The following is a 19,503-nucleotide window of genomic DNA, read 5'->3' as shown; positions in this document are numbered from 1 at the left end:
CCCCACTCAATAACTGAGGTCAAAAAGTGGTCAAGGGCACTGAATAATTCCAAAAGGGCACCAAAAATTGAGGATACATTCAAGGACAAAAGCATAGTACAGCAGGTGGAGCTGTTGCCTCAGCTAACTGGGTTGTTTAAAATGAAAATACTTTGCAAAGTCCAGAGCAAGGGATCTTCAGGGAAGACATCTAGACTAAGATCTATGTATGTTAGACCTTTAATGCAGAAATGTGCTTAAAACAAGAGCATTATCAAACAAAAAAGAAAACATGCTACAAAAGGGCATATTAATATAAAATGACCACAAACCAGAGTAGAGTGTAAAGCAATTCCAGAACCACTTCACACAATGTGGAAATACGCACTCCAAATGTTACTGGGATGATTACAGCTTTCAAGATCAAGGCCAATAGGATTTTTAGGTAAGTAAATCAAGGGATTTAAAACAATGGCAGCTGAATAGATTTGTGGCAAAGATAATAAATTAGACTACCACATGACTCCAACCTCATTACTATCACTTACATCAATGTCGAGAATACTTGAGTCAAAGAGATCCTGCAACAGCCCAGCTCTTCCATGTCTGCCAAGGGCTCCCTGCTGAAGATTACAAAAAGAATCTGCAAATTAGTAAAATTACAAAATCCATAGGATTTCACTCAAGTACACAGATAAAGTAGCTGAGAGTTGACAAATGTTGTTCAGCTGCGTTGCTAATACTCATATCAAATTAACCTGGCCTTAACCAAGAAGCCAGCATAACATCTGGGTAAGGAGTTGAGGGCACACCACACTGATGGCTGAGAACAAAAGCAATAAACGATGACTAGGAGCACTTCAGATTTAAGCAAGAGGGCCAAGCTTTGACAGGGAGGATGGAATACTGGAGTGGAAGCCTATAAACAGATTGTAAGAGCTCTCATTCCTATGCTGTAGGAAGACAAGCCTCTCACAGACGGGAGGAAACATAAGTGAAATTAGAAACAAAAACTGGCAGCGCTGTCTACCTAGTGTGCATAGAAACCTCTCATAAATGGAGAACTGTAGACCTTGAGTGAATTAGTGTAAAACTAGTACTAGAGAAATTAATGGGGCTGTAAAGTAACAAATCCTCAAGAGCAGAACACTAAATCTGCAAAGGAAGTGGCTCTGATAATAGCGACTGTGCCGATTCTGATAGTATTTTACAATTCCACCCTGGGGGAATAAAGGTTGTTTACCCTATCCATAATTCTCAACTCTAAATTTCCAAATCTTCAAGGGATTATCAAACAGTCCTACCAATTAGACAGAAAACATAACCCCATTAATAAATAAGAAGAGACAAATCTGTCAAGTGGCTGGGAGGCTGAATGAAGGGAGATGTTTCTTCTGCTTGGTAGTGGGAGTAGGGTCTAGAATCTGAAGTCAGTTTAGAATATGTGGAGAGAGATTGTGAAATTTCTTCAGAGGGTGAAGTTCTCAACCATAAAAGGCCGTGGTGGTGAAATCAAAAATGTGAGCTTGCCAGGAAGAGGCACAAGACAGTGATCAGGTACTCACAGTGGAGCTGTATAAAGATTCAATAAGGTTGTACTTGGAGTATTGTGCATATTTCTGGTCATCCATTACAGGAAGGATGTAGAAAGTTTTGGAGAAAGTTCAGAAGATGTTTACAAGTATGCTGCCTGCTTTAGAGAGCGTGTGCTGTGAGGAGACAATAGACAAACCATGTTTGTTTTCTCTGGAGCACTGAAGACTGGGGGGAGATCCGATAGAAGTTTATAAAAATGAGAGTTATAGATAGGGCCGACAATCATTGTTATCCCCCCATGGAGTAGAATTATCAAATACCATCAGAGTCAGGTATGATTTCACTGGCATACAGTACATTCAGAAATTTGCTGTTTTACAGAATCAGGTCTATTATCACCAGCATGTGACGTGAAATTTGTTAACTTAGCAGCAGCAGGTCAATGTAATACATAATCTAACAGAGAGAAAAATAAACAAGTAAATCAATCACATATATTGAATAGATCTTAAAAACATGCAAAAACAGAAATACTGTATATTAAAAAAAAGTGAGGTAGGGTCCGAAGATTCAATGTCCATTTAGGAATCGGATGGCAGAGGGGAAGAAGCTGTTCCTGAAATGCCGAGTGTATGACTTCAGGCTTCTGCACCTCCTACCTGATGGCAACAGTGAGAAAAGGGCATGCCCTGGGTGCTGGAGGTCCAATCTGGGAACAGCAGTCTATTGCAATACTCAGTAATAAAATTATAAATTACAGCAAATATATACAAAATAATTAAGTATTGCAAAAAGAGAGGGGGGAAATACTGGGTAAGTGTTCTTGAGTTCACTGTCCATTCAACAATCTGATGGCAGAGGATTAGAAGCTGTTCCAGAAATATCCTGTACCACCTACTTGATGGCAGCACTGATGGGGGGGTCTTTAATGATGGATGCTGCCCTTTTGAGGCATCATCTTTTCAAGGTGTTCTGGATGCTGAGGACGCTAGTACCCATGATGGAGATGGCTAAGTTTACAACTTACTTCAGCTTTTTTCAATGCTGTGCAGTGGCCCCTTCATACTAGAAGGTGATGCAACCAGTTGGAAATGCTCTTCACAGTACACCTTAGAAAATTTGTGAGTCTTGACATACTAATTGAGTGGTGACTTACCAATTCTCCTCAAACACCTAATGAAATAGTCTCTGTCTTTGTAATCGCATCAATATGTTGGGCCTAAGATAGATCTTCAGAGGCGTTGATACCTAGGAACTTGAAACTGCTCACCCTTTCCTCTTATGATTACTTGATGAGTACTGATGTGTGTTCCCTTAGCTTACCCTTCCTCAAGTCCACAATCAATTCATTGGTCTTACAGACGTTAAGTGCAAGGTTGTTGCTGTGATACCACTCAACTTGTTAATCTATCCCACTTCTGTATGCCTCTTGTCACCACCTGAAATTCTGCCAACAATAGTTGTCTGCAAATTTATAGATGATGTTTAATCTATGCCTAGCAGCACAGTCATGGACAGAGGGAGTAGAGCAGTGGGCTAAGCACACACCCTTGAGGTACACCAATATTGATATTCAGGAAGCCAAGGATCCAGTTGCAAAGGAAGGCACAGAGACCCAGGTTTTAGAGCTTGATTAGATCTAAGAGTATAATCGCATTGTACACTGAGCTGTAGTCAATAAACAGCAGCACAACGCAAATATTACTATTGTCCAGATGATCCAAAGCCAAGTGATCCAAAGCATCTGCTGCAGTCCTATTGTGGCGATAGGCAAATTACATAGGGTCCAGGTCCTTGCTTCGGCAGAAGTTGGTTCAAGCCACGACCAACTTCTCAAAGCACTTCATCAAAGAGGACGAGAGTCCCATTGGGCAATAGTTGTTGAGGCAGCTCATCTTGCAGGCAGTGTGAGATCAAACAAAATTACAAGCCCATGACATTGAGGGTAATACTTTAACATGCAATGAGAATTGGTTAATGAACAGAAAATAAACTGGGAATAAAAGCTCATTTAGGAGGCTGTGACTGGTAGGGGCCAAAGAGACTATGAAGGTGCCTCAGCTGATCAATCTGTCACAGTGACCTGGATAAGGCAAATTGCGTTAATCCAGGTTTACTAATGATAAAGCTGGGTGTCTGTGAGAGCTATGAAGAGGACACAGAGAGGCTTTGTGGAAGGTATGCGCAGGATGAGGTAAATGGGCAAGGATACATGGGGATAATGGAGAGCTTTATATGCAGGTTTGGCTTCTCTAACCAAACAGATAGATTTATGATAGGAGGAGGGCAATAAAGGTTCATCTGATTGGTTCCTGGGAACGTGGTACATAGTGGTTTGGCCATGAGTGCAGATTAAGTTGACCAGTGTTGGCTGCTCCCACTCCACATGGAATTGTGTGTACACATTGTCCTCCTTCGTGCCCACAGTGTCCACTTCCACTTTAGCTCACCCAGCTCTTCCTGCATTTCACATGTCTGACATCTCCCAACATTCCAGATCCTATTCTACCTATATGAGAGTTCAGTTACTGACCAGAATGATCTCGCTATTTGCATCCGAATGCTCGCTGGTGGCATCAGACATAATTTCTCCTGTTTCAGTGTCTTCTCCTTCTTCTTCCATTAGACTCAACCTGAAACAGAAAATAAACTCATCCATTCACAGGCATTTGTGAACAGCAACACACCTGGGCCAACTACCCCCAGATACAACAGTGGTCTCAATACTTATTAAACAATGGTCATGAAAGCAGCTACATCAATAGTCCGTCCCTAATCTAACTGACTGACTATGGGTCAACCACATTGGTTCTGGAACTGCACATAGGAACATTTGGTTTTTCAAGCCTGTGCATCTTCTCTCCCATGTTTCTCAATGCCAGTGGCAAAATGAGATTATTGCTTACCTATGATTTCTGCCAGACCCATGTCAAATGCTCCCCACCTGTACTTCCTTGATACTTTTTCTTACAAAAACGATTCCAATCCCAGATAAGTTCCAACCTTTGGAGTATCAAAAAGGTAACAGCTGTGATAAGGCTAGACACACTTTATTTTCTTCAACGCAAAGAGATTTTTAATGTTACTTACAGAGGAGGAGATCAGAAATTCACTAAAAGTTGGCCAAGACAAAAAGACTCATCACATTAAAAATCATTTGTTCATGGTCTACCAAGTTTTGAAGCCTTCTCAGCTACTGATCAATAGTTGCATAGATATTTCTTGGCATTGTGGCTGAGATGGGCCACATTCTCTTGTGCATGTGTTTCCCTGATTCTGTTTGCAACCAAGTCACGGCACTCAGACCTTCTCTTCCACTACCATGAAACCTTGTAGTTTTGCTCACTACTGTGGACTCCAGTCCATCCAACCTCTCCCCCCCCCCCCACCTGCAGTCTATTCTCAATTTTGGATTTCTTCCTTCCAGACGGCCATATTTCCTTGCTCCCTTCCCCATCCATAATCTGCCCCCACACACAATGAATCCCTATTTTAATTAAACCAAATGCTTCTGTCTCCCTTCCAAGATCTTTTTGAGCAACTACCACAATCCTTGAGGTCAGCAATAACTCAAGCTTCTTATTGCTCCTTCTCAACCAGCCCACCCACTTGGCAGCTAACATCAACACAAAATATGTATAACACCAGTTAGTCATTTACATTTTGGAACTGAAGGCTGCAGCTTTGAGGGTATTGCTGGAAAAAACTGGCATGTCAGCAGAGTGAACTACATCTCTAGCCATACACACACACTACAACTTTCCACCTTGCAGCAGTGGGTGTCATCCTGGAACATGCACTATTTGATGTTTAAACTTACCACCTTAAAACCCAAAATAACTTCAATTAACAAAACCAGCAATCTGAAATAGATCTTAACAGTACCATTGGAGGATCCAGACTAAAATACCAGTATGCAGGAAATGACAGACAAATCCATCACTTACAACTGCTGCTTGCGAACTTTTTGTCGGGACTGGTTCTTTTGTACTCTGTTTTTCTGAACCTGATCATTTTGCCGCTTATTACGATTTTGAGAGTCAAGCCAGGACCTGCTATACAAAACAAAGAACAATTAGGTGTGATGAGGAGAACTGTTCCAAAAGGGCTGCACTCCAAGTTCATCTTGCACAGGGTTTCAGAAGATTGATGATTACAAGAAGTTGTGAAAACAAGAGTCGACAGTAGAATGTAATTGAGTGAATAACATACATGGGAGGGAGGCACAGGAGATACAAAATAATTTTTGCACTGGCTTGGAAATAGGATATACACAATGAAAAGGAAGATCCAAGAAGCAATGAAGAAAAGAGGAACCCTTGCATAAGTCCAAAGGTGAAGGATAGGTAGATAAATGGAGAAGGTATTTGGGACACTTGTTTTCATTCACTACTGCAAAGGCACCAAGTATAGAAAAGTTAAGTAAAACTATAAATCACAGGTTAGATCCCAGGTGGTACAATTCTGGGTGCCACACTATCAGAAAGTACTAGGGAGAATGCAGAGTCAATTCACTGCAATGGAATCCAGTTATCAGAAGACTGGATAGCCTGGGTTTGGTTCTTTTGCAGCAGAGGGTGCTGGAGGGGACCTGACAGAGGTATATAAAATTATGAAAGGCATAGATTGGGTAGATCTTAGGAAACCTATCTAAAACTCAAAAGCCAGAGGTTTAAGGTAAGGGATAACAAGTTAAGAGACCTGTGGAAAAACCCAGAGGAAGGCATTATCCAAGACTGGAGGAGGCAGAGGCACTCATTTGAATTGACAAGGTACAAAGGACCAAATGCTGATAAGACTTGCGTGTATGAATGGGTACTTGGTTAGTATATACAAAGCCAAAGAGCACCTTTTGTGTTTTATGCCCATGATAGTTGACGTGAATTACAACTCAGAGCTTCAGGCCTTCTTCACAGTTCTCTATATCCAATAAGCATTGCTATTGTTGTAATACTGAGGAACCCAGCAGTGAATTTACATACAACACTGGCAAACAGCAGCCCTGTACCAGTCTGCTGTTTAATCTTGGTGGAGCACTACTATTTGATCACTACCTCCATCCAGAGTAGAAAATGAGGCTGCTATTCACCTTCCCATCCAGAAAGTAACTCTGTACTATTGCAATACTTGATCCCTCCTACAGCACAAGGCTCTTTTTATACTACATGAGAAATGGTTGAATGCAGTTGTGAAGAATCAGAAATCTCGTTTTGGGATGATACAACAATAAACTGAATGTTGGTGAATGTACAAGGAGGAGCTACTAAACATCAAAAGAGATTAGAAACCTGCTGATTACCTTGGAAGTCAAATGTCCTACAGAGAAAGGCAATGACAACCTAACTACCGTCATCGGCAGTAACACACAGGACTGAGACAGGGCAGGGTGCCTCCTTTGATAGGTCACTAAACCACTGTGCTGAAGTTTCATGAAGTACCAGTGCTTTTCTATGACCAGTAATGCAGACTACAAGCCAACTAACCTCTGGGCAAACTCAGATTCGGAGCCCTTTTCAGAATCCTGATCGGAGCCTTGCAGACTGCCGGAGTCCCACTGGGCTGGTCGCAGGAGCGTGGAGGTGAGTATTGGTGTTGTCAACTTATTGCTCATCTGCAGACTGTCTCCACTATGCAGCCATGTCCCATCCGAGCTCAGGTCAGACACTGGAAAATACATTTTTGAGCAGCTTAAAATATAGTTTTTTCTCCAATATAAAATGGACTCCAGACTCATCCCTCCATCCTCTCCCATTTTGACTCCAACCATTTCCAACTCCCAGTTCTCTGACTGACAGATTCTACAATTATAAATCAGGCTTGGCTAGAAGCAAGAAAGTAGCACAAAAGGTTCAGTGCAAATGAAGCTCATTATTCTCCCTGTGGGATGTATCAAGGCATCCCTTGAGGAAAATTGTTATCAACTGAAAAGTAGAAAAACTAGAAGAAATCACAAGTCAGGCACATCTGTCTACAGGCCATCCATCAGTGGGGGTAAAACTAGAAATGTATTAAAAGACCTTAAAATATAGGAGCAGAATTAGGCTATCTGGCCCATCGAGTCTGCTCCACCACTTCATCATGGCCGATCCAATTTTCCTCTCAGCCCCAATCTCCAGCCTTCTCCCCATATTCCTTCATGCCCTGTCCAATCAAGAAGCTATCAACTTCTGCCTTAAATATACATAAAGACTTGGCTTCCACAACTGCCTGTAGCAAAGATTTCCACAGATTCACCACTCTCTGGCTATGTACTCTGGTCTTTGAATCTCCCACCAAAGGAAACGTCCTCTCCACATTCACCATATTAAGACCTTTCACCATGATAGATTTTTAACGAGGCCACCATTCATTCTTCTGAATTCTAGTGAATACAGGCCCAGAACCATCAAGTGCTCTTCATACAAGCCATTCAATCCTGAAATCATTTGTGATCCTCCTTTGAACCCTCTTCAGTTTCAGCACATCCTTTCTAAGGGGCCCAAAACTATTCACAACACTTCGAGGCCTCACCAGTGCGTTATGAAGTCTCAACATAACATCTGTGTTTTTATATTCCAGTTCTTTTGAAATGAAAGCTAACATCACATTTGCCTTCCTTGCCAGACTCAACCTGAAAATTAACCTTTATCCTGCAGAAGGACTTCGAAGTTTCCCTCCATTTAGAAAATAGTCAGCCTTTAACTTCTTCTACCAAATGCATGACCATACAATTCCTCAGCACTGTATTCCATCTGCCATTTCTTTGCCCAGTCTCCTGATAGAAGTTTGCAATTGCAATGAAGGGGAAATATTTGCGACAGGAGAGTAAAAAAGACCAAAATAAAACTAAAATGATTTAATAAGTGCTCATCTGAGAGAGCAGTGCATGTAAAAAACAGATGAGAGTGGATATAGGACTGCTAGAAAATGAGGCCAGAGAAATAATGGGGAACAAGGAGATGGCAGATGAACTAAATGAGTATTTTGCATCAGTCTTCACTGTGTAAGACACTAGCAGTGTACCAGATGTTGTAGTGTGTAAAGGAAGAGAAAGTGAGTGCAGTTACTATAACAAGGGAGAAGATGCTCAAAAAGCTGAAAGATCTATGGGTATTATGTCACCCAGACCAGATAAACTACACCCTAGGGTTCTGAAAGAGGTAGCAGTAGAGATTGTGGAGGCATTAGAAATGAACTTTCAAAAAATCATTGGACTCTGTCATTGTGCCAGAGGACTGAAAGATTTCCAATGTCAGTCCACTCTTTAAGAAAGGAGGAAGGCAGGAGAAAGAAAATTATAGACCAATTAGCCTGACCGCAGTAGTTGGGAAGATGTTAGTCAATTGTTAAGGATGAGGTTATACAGTACTTGGTGACACAGGACAAGATAGGGCAAAGTCAGCATAGCTTCCTGAAGGGCAAATCTTGCCTGAGGAACCTACTTGAATTCTTTGAGGAGATTACAAGTAGGATAGATAAAGGGGATGCAGTGAATATTGTATATTTGGATTTTCAGAAGGCTTTTGACAAGGTGCCACACACGAGGCTGCTTGCCAAGTTAAGAGCCCATGGTATTACAGGGAAGTTACTAACATGGTTAGAGCATTGCCTGATCGGTAGGAGGTAGCAAGTGGGAATAAAAATCCTTATCTGGTTGGCTGCCAGTGAGTAATGGTGTTGCGCAGAGGCTGCTTCTTTTTATGCTGTATATCAGTGATTTAGATGATGGAATAGATGGGTTTGTCACTAAGTTTGTAGATGATACAAAGATTGGTGCAGGGGCAGGTAGTATTGAGGCAACAGGTAGACTGCAGGAGGACTTAAAACAGATTAGGAGAATGTCAAGAGAGTGGCAAATGAAATACAATGTTGGTAAATGCAAGGTCATGCACTTTGGTAGTAGAAAAGAGGTCTTGAATACAAAAACAGGGATGTGATGCTAAGGCTTTATAAGGCACTACTGAGGCCACACCTTGAGTATTGTGAATAGTTTTGGGGCTCCTCATCTAAGAAAAGATGTGCTGGCATTGGACAGAGTCCAGAGGCGATTCACAAGGTCGATTCCAGGAATGAAAAGTTCATCATATGAGAAAAGTTTGAAGGTTCTGGGTCTGTACTCGCTGGAATTTAGAAGGATGAGGGGAGTTACACTGAAACCTTTCAGATGTTTAAAGGCCTAGACAGAGACAGTCACAGTAGAGACTATGTTCTCTTGTCCTAGACTCCCCCATCATAGGAAACATCATTTCCACATCTACTCTGTTCAGGCCTTTTAACATTCGAAAGGTTTCAAGATAGAGAGGTGCCCATTTAAAACAGAGATGCGGAGAAATCTCTTTAGCCAGAAGGTGGTGAATTTGTGGAATTTGTTACCACAGGAGGCTAGGTTATTGGGTGTATTTAAGCCGGAGATTGTTATGTTCTTGGTTGGACACAGCAAAAGTTATGGGGAGAAGGCCAGGGAATGGGGTTGAGGAGGAGAAAAAAGTTTCAGCCATGATTGAATGACAGAGCAGACTTGATGGGCCAAATGGCCTAATTCTGCTCCCATGATCTTATGATCTCCTTGAATGATCAGGAAGTGATAAATAAATGAAACGGAATACAAGAAATAAAGAAAATGATGGAAAGTAAAGAACTGCAGATGGTGAAAACCTAAGCAAAGTTGAAATACTGCAAAGACTGCTTTTGTAGGAAGAGAAACAGAACTAATGTTTCAGGTCAAAGACCCTTCATCAGAAAAGGTTGTTAAGCTGCAAGGGAGGGTGGTGAAGGGGTGTTGACTCCAACGGGGTAAAACTAGGCTGACCATAGGAATAAGTGTGCTCAAGGTTATCTGGTCAGTGAGTGAATGGGTGAGAACATGGAGAAATGCAAAATGTAAAATACAGAGCAATAGGATAGACTGAAAACAAAAACAAACTGAGCCACTGTCACAGTTAGATGACTGATGCGACAGATAAATCAAATTCCTTTATGATGGAGAGTTCAGTAATAGGTTCAGAAGAGTATAACATGCCCAGATGGAAGATTAGGTGTTGTTTTTCAGGCTTTGTTAGATCTCACTGTAACAGACTGACGGGTCAGACCAGACATGAGATGCAGATTTAAAGTGACAGGCAATGGGAAGCACAGGACTGTTCCCTTAACTGAACACAGGAACTCTGCAAATTGGTCACCCTATCAGTGTTTGGTTTATCCAGCATAAAGGCCAAAAGAAAATGCTGCAACCAAGATGCCAAATACCATAAATGTTGGCAATGTTCAGCAGTTCAGGGAGCACCTGCTGATAAAAATAACACCATAAACTCTATGGGTTGATGATTTCACATGAGAAGAGGCTAGTTTTGAAACAATCGAAAGGTTGCATCTTGAGGGTGGCAATGACCTGAGTCAGAATGAGATGCTATTGTGTCAAATGTTGGCCTTCATTGCAGCAGTGGTAGAGGTCAACACACAGATCAGTTTCCATAACATTTTAGATTTCTAGCATTTGTGTTGCCTTTCCTTTCTCTCCTCTGTACCTCCTTTTAAAATTTTCAGACAGATAGGCTATGATGGACAAGCCTAGAATGGAGGAGAAAATTATTTTGTATCCCTCCATAGAAGACATTCGCCTTGTTTTCACCACTCTTCGCGATATTGTTACTCAGAATTTTAACCCAGATTGGCTTTCTACAACAGGCGCTGCTTAACATGCTGATTATTTCCAACTTTCTGTTTTCCTACACAGCAGAACAGATCTGGAAGTGATGCAGAACAAAGGAAACATCACTGATTACACTGAACAATCACACCTCAGCCTCTTGTTCCACACATCCTATACCAACCACACTCTGCCCAGGCTGGCAATTTCTACCCATTTCCAATGACCATCAGTCCCTTCAATGCCAGTGATCCTCTCACCTGTACCGTCCATTTGCCTTCTCTTGGCTGAAGTTGTAGGTGCTCTTTTGTTGCGTATGCTCCCTGTCTTACCACTGATAATGGACATGGTGTCATCATCACCTCGTGCAAGCAATGACTTGCGGTACACCACCAGTGGGAGCCACGCTTCTGAGGAGGTATTGAGAGGAGCTGGGAAGTTCTTGTCCAGATAGGCAAGCCTGCAAACCAATGACAGATTCAACAGCAGCTCTGTCAGGACACGCAAACACAAATCTAACACAAATTAGGCCTCTGCGGCTTACAATGACAACTCAGTAGGACAATGTTGAAACCAGTTCAACATTTTTAGTACACAGACAGAACTATCAGTGCCTAGACCAAACCCCAGCCCCAAGAACATTAATCACCACCCCATTCCCCAGCCAGACAGCCCCGCGCTCACTCACACAGCTTTTTTGTCCTGTCGCAAAAGCTTGCACGAGAATTCACTTAGAATTTCAAGAAACAGCAGGTTTATCGGGGAAGATTCCAAACCACTATGTTGATACTGCCGAAAGGCAAACTTTATTCCATCCCTGGAGGAGCAGATTAAGATAAAAGGAATTGATCATTATTCAGCACTCAGAAACATGTAGATCACACAAGATAAAAAAATAAACTGGACCCAAAGAACAGAGTATTAAATACATTAATACCAAAATACCTAATGAAACAAATCATAAATCTAAAAATACAATATGATATAAAAACCAAAGACACAAAGATGTTCATAAAGTTACTCTTTCTTTTATACATTAAAAAGCCTGTGGCCTGTGAAGCAACATTTTTCCATTGTTTCTAATTTGGGTGAAACTGGGCAACTGCTTGAGAGCTCCAGAAGTATCTTATACCTAAAAAACACTTGGTACCCAAAAGGAATACCCTTCACAACTCTCCACTTCCCAAAAACAAACAAAAATCCCCACCTACCGCACCCCCACCACCACCAGAATCCAGTCCTTACCCAAAAATCTCCAACACTGCATATTTAACCAATTCCTCTACATTCACAGATTCTGTTGCTGCCTCACCACCACTTCCATAATGTGGTTCAGAGGTAAACTCCATACTTACAAGTGTAGAGATACAACTGATTGTCTGCTCTTCATCAGGTCCATGCCGAATGTTAGGGCAAACCTCCTACCCAGGTCTTTAATGGCACTGAAAGCCACAGAGGAATGACTAGCATATTCTTGATCTTGTAGAAGTTCATTAAATAACTGTAGGGGAATAGGAACATAACACAATTAACATAAAAATGCAGTAAGCAGAATAATTCCTTTATTTGAGGAGTGAATCTCTCCCTCCCTATAACTATACCCCAACTCCCCAAACCTGGTACCCTACCCCTCCTTAGCCATGCAATCATTTCATCATGTGGAATGAAAGTATGGTTAAAGAGCATGTGGAACTGTAATTCAGAGATTATCCTAGCGATCCCTGCAATGCGGTCCAAAGTAAGAGTTATTGCAGGCTCTATCAGTGTCAGAGCACATGCCATTTTTAAAAAGCAACATCTCATATCTTGAACTGTCAAGCACAGAAAGGCCCATTCACAGAAACACCTACCCAGGCTAATCCTTCTCCCCATAATTAGCACTACGGAGTCATATTTATTTCCAGCTCAACCCAGAACTCCAAAACAAATCACAAGTCAACTTTCTTGCTGCTCTCATAAGCCTGTACTGCTCCTAAACTGTGCTGTTCTGCACTTTTCCTTCAAATGTTTGCAGAACTTTATATCAAAAGCTACAATCCATTTCACCAATCAAAACATTTCCCAGTTCAAGAATATTAGACATTCTGCCATAACTTTACAAGCTAGTGATTTTAATCCAATAAAATTCACCATGAGAATCTGTTGAAACCTGAGAACTAAGTACAGTATTGTCATAGTCTTCTCTCTAATCAATAGTGCAGCTCCATCTCTTGACTAATCTCTACTTTTATTACACCAGAAGTATTTGTATCCCAGAACTTTGAGCTACCTACCAGTCCTGCCCCATCAACCATATTTGTGTAACAGCTACTATACCTCAGGCCCATGTGCTGATCCATGCCCAGAGCTCATCTGTTTTACAGTTGAGCTTCATTCATTAAAATTGCAGTTTAATGCATAAAAACCTTTCTCACTCCCTGCCCTGTCTACTGGACTTGCTAACTTTAACTTATGTTCCTAATATGCTGTGTTCCGAAACCTTAAGCTTCTTTCTTCCTCTTGAAAAGAGATGGTTCATATCGCTTGTCAACCATGGTTCCTTCACCCTACCTCCCTTTTCCTGTCTCAATGGGACAAAGATATCCAGAACCCAATGCATGTGCCCCCTAAACAACCTTCACATTTCTGAGTACAGCAATTTATGCTCCCTAGTTCCTGCATAACAGCATTATAATTTTCTCTTCCCCTATTAAAGACCTCCCCATACTGCCTGCTCCCTCTCCAAGGCTATGGTAAGGGTCAGGGAATTGTGGGCACTGTCTCCAAAATGCTCACCAATTGAGAGATCTGACACCAGATCCGATTCATTGCCAAGCATCAGATCCAGCATGGGCTCTCAAGTCAGCCTGTCTACATATCACGTCAGTAATTCTTTCCAGACACCAAATTTCATCCCATTTAAACCCTTTTTCACTACAGAGATGCCAATCAAAATTGAAGAAGTTGAAATGACCTAGGGCATCGACCCTTCTATTTTTGTATCTTTCGAAAATCTGCCTCCCAAAAAGTTGCTATTGGGGGATTCAACAGAATAGTCCCAATAGTGTGATTGCTGTTTCTGACTTCCACTCTCAATGATCCACCCCCACGACATCGTCCCATTCTGCAGCTGTGATACTATCCCTGGTTAGCAATGCTACTGAGTACCTCTACTTAGTGACTTGCACTAGAATTTCAACTTACTCTTTGCTGAATACAACAAAAAAGTCAGTTTCCTTTGAGAATACTGATGAAAAGTGTTCATTTAAGACCTCACCTATGCTTCTAGCTCTACAATGCCCACTGTCCCCAATGGGCTCGTCTTTCAGTCCTTTGTCTAAACTAACAGCTTCAAATTTACCCTATTTCTGTTTGCTAGTGATATTGTTTCACCACTTTGCCTCCTAATTAGCTTTTCAAGTGTCACCATATACTTTTCTTGATGGGCCTGTCCTGTTTTTAGTTAGACCGTAAGACATTGGAGTAGAATTATGCCATCCAGGCCATTAAGTCTGCTCTGCCATTTAACCGTAGCCAATTTATTATCCCCTCAACCCCATTTTCCTGCCTTCTCCCAATAACTTTTAACACCATGACTAACCAAGAACTTTAATCTCTACTTTAAACATACCCAATGACTTGGCTTCCACAGCCATCTGTGCCAATGAATTCCAGATTCACCACAATCTGGCTAGAGAAATTCCCCCATATCTCTGTTTTAATGAGATTTCAATGAGGTCTTTCATCATTCTTCAAAATTCCAGCAAGTATAGGTCCAGAGCTTCAAAGGCTCCTCATATGTTAATCTTTTCATTCCCAGAATGATTCTCATGAACCTCCTCTGGACTCTTCAATGCCAGCAAATCTTTTTTCAGAAAAGAGGCCTAAAACTGCTCATAATACAAGTGAGGCCTCACCAATATATTCTTGCTTTTATATGCTAGTCCTCTTGAAGTTAATGCTAATATTGCATTTGCCTTACGTACCACTGACTCAACCTGCAAGTAACCTTTAGGGAATACTGCATGTGGACTTGAAGTCCCTTTGCACCTCTGAATTTTGGATTTTTCCCCCATTTAGAAAATAGGTTATGCCTTTATTCCTTCTACCAAAGTGCTTGATCATACACTTCCTTACACTATATTCCATTTGCCATTTCTTTGTCCATTCTCATAATGTGTCTGAATCTTCTGCAGACTACCTGCTTCCTTAACAGTACCTGCCCCTTCACCTATCTTTGTATCATCTGCAAACATGGCCACAAAGCCACTAATTCTGTCACCCAAATCATTGACATATAACATGAAAAGAAGCAGTCCCAACATCAGTCCTGACAAGTGCAAGTAATGCATTCTGGGAAGTCAGGTAAAAGTAGAATTATACATACAGGTTTCCCCCGCAATCTGAAGGTAGAGCATTCCTATGAAACAGTTTGTAAACCAAAATGTCGTAAAGTGAAGAAGCAATTACCATTAATTTATATGGGAAAAATTTTTGAGTGTTCCCAGACCCAAAAAATAACCTACTAAATCATACCAAATAATACATAAAACCTAAAATAACACTAACATATAGTAAAAGCAGGAATGATATGATAAATATACACCCTATATAAAGTAGAAATATTGTATGTACGGTGTAGTTTCACTTACAAAAATCAGGAAGACAGTGAGCCAAAGTTAATTTGGAGAAAAAAAATACACGTATGCGCCAACAGCTGCCCGCACAAGGTTTCATGGTCATTGTAGTCTTTCTCAGGGTAAACACACATATAAAGCGGGTGTCTTTTCTTCGTTAAAGCAAAAATCCTCTTTGGTTAGCAAAAACAGGTACTTAAAATTTGGAAAAACAGGGGACACCTGTCTATGATATGGTGCTAAGGAATATAGATGTACTTCGGGTCCAAGTCCGCAGTTGCCTTCATGGATCAGGGCATAAAATATAAATGGTTGGGATGTTATACTGCAATTTTACAAAACACTGGTTAGACCACATTTGAAGTGCAAAGAAGATTCACTTGGAGGTTGCTTGGATTGGACAACTTTAGATGCTGCCTGGCCTGCTGAGTTACTCCAGCATTTTGTGTGTATCACTTTGATTTCCAGCTGCAGATTTTCTCATTTCTGATTTGACAGCTAGAGTGTACAAACCTTCTTTCCATGGTACAATTAAAAAAAACAAAAGGCATAGGTTTAAGATAAGAAATTTTAAAGGGGATCTGAGGGGTAAATTTAGTTTACCTCTCAAATTCAACATAAAAGTGGTGGTTATCTAGGCATGCTACAAGAGAAGGTAGTGAAATAGATAAAATTCTTTTTAAGAGGCATTTCACAGACACTTAAATGGGCAAGGTATAGATGGACAAAAATGTCAGTATGGACGTGATGAGTTGAAGGACCTGTTTCAGTGTTCTATAGCACTGGTACAAGACCCCAAGATGGAAAATAAGTCCATAAGCATGTGGAAGCATACTGTGGAAAGTACAATACTGTGTAATAGTCTTAGGCACATACAGGTGCCACCTGTTTTTAAACATTTGCTTTATGACAATTCGCTGTTTCGAAAGACCTACATTAGTATCTGTCTTTGCTGACCGAAAGAGGATTATTGCTGCTTTGAAGAAAGACGCCCACTTTAAACATGTGTTTACCCCGAGAAAGATTACCATGACCGGTGAAACCTTGCGCGGGTAGGTGTGTGCGCATACATGTACATGCGTGTATGTGCTGATTTTTTTCTACAAATTTTGGCTCATTGTCTTCCCAATTCTGGTAAGTGAAACTACACTGTACATACAATATTTCTACTTTAGATAGGCTGTGTATTTATCATATCATTCCTGCTTTTTCTATATGTTTGTGTTATTTTAGGTTTTGTATGTAATTTGGTATGATTTGTTAGGTTATTTTTTTGCTCAAAAATTTTTCCCATATAAATTACTGGTAATTGCTTCTTCACTTTACGACATTTCCGCTTACAAACGGTTTCAAAGGAACAAAGGAACATTCTACCTGTATTCTAGCTGGGGTGCCTAAGACTTGTGCACAATCCTGTACTAACTTTATATATGGCATTGTACTGCTGCCACAAAAGCAAATTTCATGACATGTGAGTGATGATAAACCCAATTCTGTTATGTCTCTATTGTGGACTGAGAATGGGAAAGGGACAGGAAGAGAATCATGATTAGGAAAAGGGGAAGAGAGAGGGGAGGGAGCAGGACGCACCACAGAGACATTTTGTAATGATTAATAAACCTATTATTTGTTATCAAATAACCTTGCCTGGTGTCTCAGGGCTGGGTGCATCTGCACATATGCCACCCTGGCACTTGTCCACTGCCACCTGTTCCATACCCCTCCTGTGGCACTCCACCCTCACCATTCCCAACGTCCTTTGCTCCAGCCAGATTTACAAACTTGTTCTCCACTCCACTTTAACAAATACAGTACTGCATATATTTAAAAGGTTGAGTTCTGCACAATAGTGTGATTTTCAGCGACAAGTCTATTCTCTGGCACATAGGGTACAAAGAGATGGGATTAGAATTAGGTTGGTTTGCTCAATGGAGTGTATAGCTGTTTATTGAATTATAACATGGTAATTGTGTTGATGCACTCACCTGCTGTAAGCTGAGCAGCAGTGTCTTAGCACATTCCACCTTATCGATCTGCCGGGCTTTGCTCAACATCTCCTTGATGATGTCTCCATAATCACTGAAGTACTGAAATGAAGAGCAGAGTTCTGTAGCCTTACCAAAGTAGTGCTTTTACAAGTACAGTGGCTTAGAACTGCCCAGCTTCCTTGCTTCACATTCACTAATCCGCCATGCTCTCCTTCTGCCACCACACCCCCTCCAAGGATCTGCAAATCTTTCCACTTAACATCTTCCACTACATTCTAGATCCCCATCTGCTGCTCAGTGCAGTCTTCCACCCCTCCCAAATCCAACTCTCCACTCACCCAACACTACATTTCCCACCAATAAATAGAAAATCTTAGCCTTTTCCTCTCCAAATCCATTTGTTGCATTTCCCCACACCCACTTTTAACCTATCTGTCAATTATCCCGGACAACTTGTACCCTCGTTAACCAAAAAACCCTCGTTCCCATGCAGATCTAGTCTCTTAATCCTAGCTAACTCCCTACCAAAAAGTGAGCCTGTTACCATGATCCCATAAGCACTGGTGTTCCACAAATTTTGTTTCCAGCTAGTGAGTAAGTACAGTCCAAGCTTACTAAAGAATGTGAGGCTTGTTTCATTCAGATTTCACCAAACAGTACTATTACTCACTATGGGCCTCACTGCCACAACACTATGGTTCAGCAGTAGATAGTCATAGCAGAGTACTGCATAAAACCATCCCTTTTGGCCCACTTTGACCATGCTGGCCTTGATGCTCATCTACTCTTAATCCCACTGGCTGGCATTAGGCCCACATCCCTGTACATTCTTCCTATACTAAGTACCCTTAGCATTGACCAATGGGCACAGGAAAGACCCTTCAAGGGATGTTGTGCTAATGTAATAAAGCTAAGGACACCTAATTAATCTAACCCCTCTGCCTGCTCACAATCTATATCGCTCCATTCTCTGCTTACTTATGTTCTTGTCTAAGAGCCTCTTTAATGCTTCTACTGTATTTGCCTCTATCTCCAATCCTGGCAGCAAATTCCCGTCACCATTACCTATGGGGGAAAAAAAACTTTTCCAGCTCATCTCCTTTATTTTATTTAGAGAGAGAGAGAACAGAATTGGTCCTTTTGGCCCTTTGAGCTGCACTGCCCGGCAACTCCGACAAGCTGATTTAACCCTGACCAAATCATGGGACAATTAACCTACCCAGTACATCTTTAGACTATAGGAGGAGACTGGAGGACCCAGAGAAAAACTACACATTCCATGGAGAGGATGTATAGAGACTTTTACAGAAGGTGCCAGATGAAACTCCGATGCCCTGAGCTGTAATAGTGTCACACTAACCGCTAAGCTACTTCGGTGCCCAGCACAATCAAAGGCTGCAGGCATCCAGACATTCTTTCTTCTCCCCTTTCTCATCAGGCAAAAAAAAAATCCAAAGCTTGAAAGCATGTACCAGTTTTTCCAAGGACAGCTTAAACCCCATTGTTATATGACTTATGAATTGTTCTCTTGTACGATAAATTGAACTGACTTCACAAATTAACTCTTTTATTTCTGGTGCCTTATTGTCTATGTGCACTGCACTTCTTCTCTTTCCGATTGTTTTACCTTGTACTACCTTGCACTGTGTAATGATTTGATCTCTGTAGCTTGGTGCATGTGAAAAGGTATCATCACATCTTAGCATATACTAGGCATTTCAAATTTGGGATAACAATACTTCTATAAATTTCTATCAGG

General features: G+C 41.2%; 1 protein-coding gene across 4 annotated transcripts in view; it reads right to left on the bottom strand.

Moving 5' to 3' along the window:
• The window catches only part of LOC132407672 (cohesin subunit SA-2-like), a 98,017-nt gene that overhangs the window by 396 nt on the left and 78,118 nt on the right, over positions 1-19,503 (bottom strand). For 2 of the 4 annotated variants that reach the window (XM_059994509.1, XM_059994512.1), the window contains exons 29-36: positions 17,742-17,843; positions 12,496-12,641; positions 11,829-11,957; positions 11,401-11,600; positions 6,999-7,179; positions 5,463-5,570; positions 4,049-4,148; positions 528-602 (exon numbers count right to left, since the gene is read on the bottom strand). In XM_059994509.1, the coding sequence (XP_059850492.1) occupies positions 528-602; positions 4,049-4,148; positions 5,463-5,570; positions 6,999-7,179; positions 11,401-11,600; positions 11,829-11,957; positions 12,496-12,641; positions 17,742-17,843 (1,041 nt within the window). The remainder of the gene's footprint in view (positions 1-527; positions 603-4,048; positions 4,149-5,462; positions 5,571-6,998; positions 7,180-11,400; positions 11,601-11,828; positions 11,958-12,495; positions 12,642-17,741; positions 17,844-19,503) is intronic. The other 2 variants (XM_059994511.1, XM_059994510.1) reach the window with 2 other exon arrangements.

This window comes from Hypanus sabinus, chromosome 18 (assembly GCF_030144855.1).
Source record: "Hypanus sabinus isolate sHypSab1 chromosome 18, sHypSab1.hap1, whole genome shotgun sequence".
NCBI classification, from domain to species: Eukaryota; Metazoa; Chordata; class Chondrichthyes; order Myliobatiformes; family Dasyatidae; genus Hypanus; species Hypanus sabinus.
The sequence above is the reverse complement of the archived record's forward strand: the minus strand, read 5'-3'. Positions and strand labels throughout refer to the sequence as shown.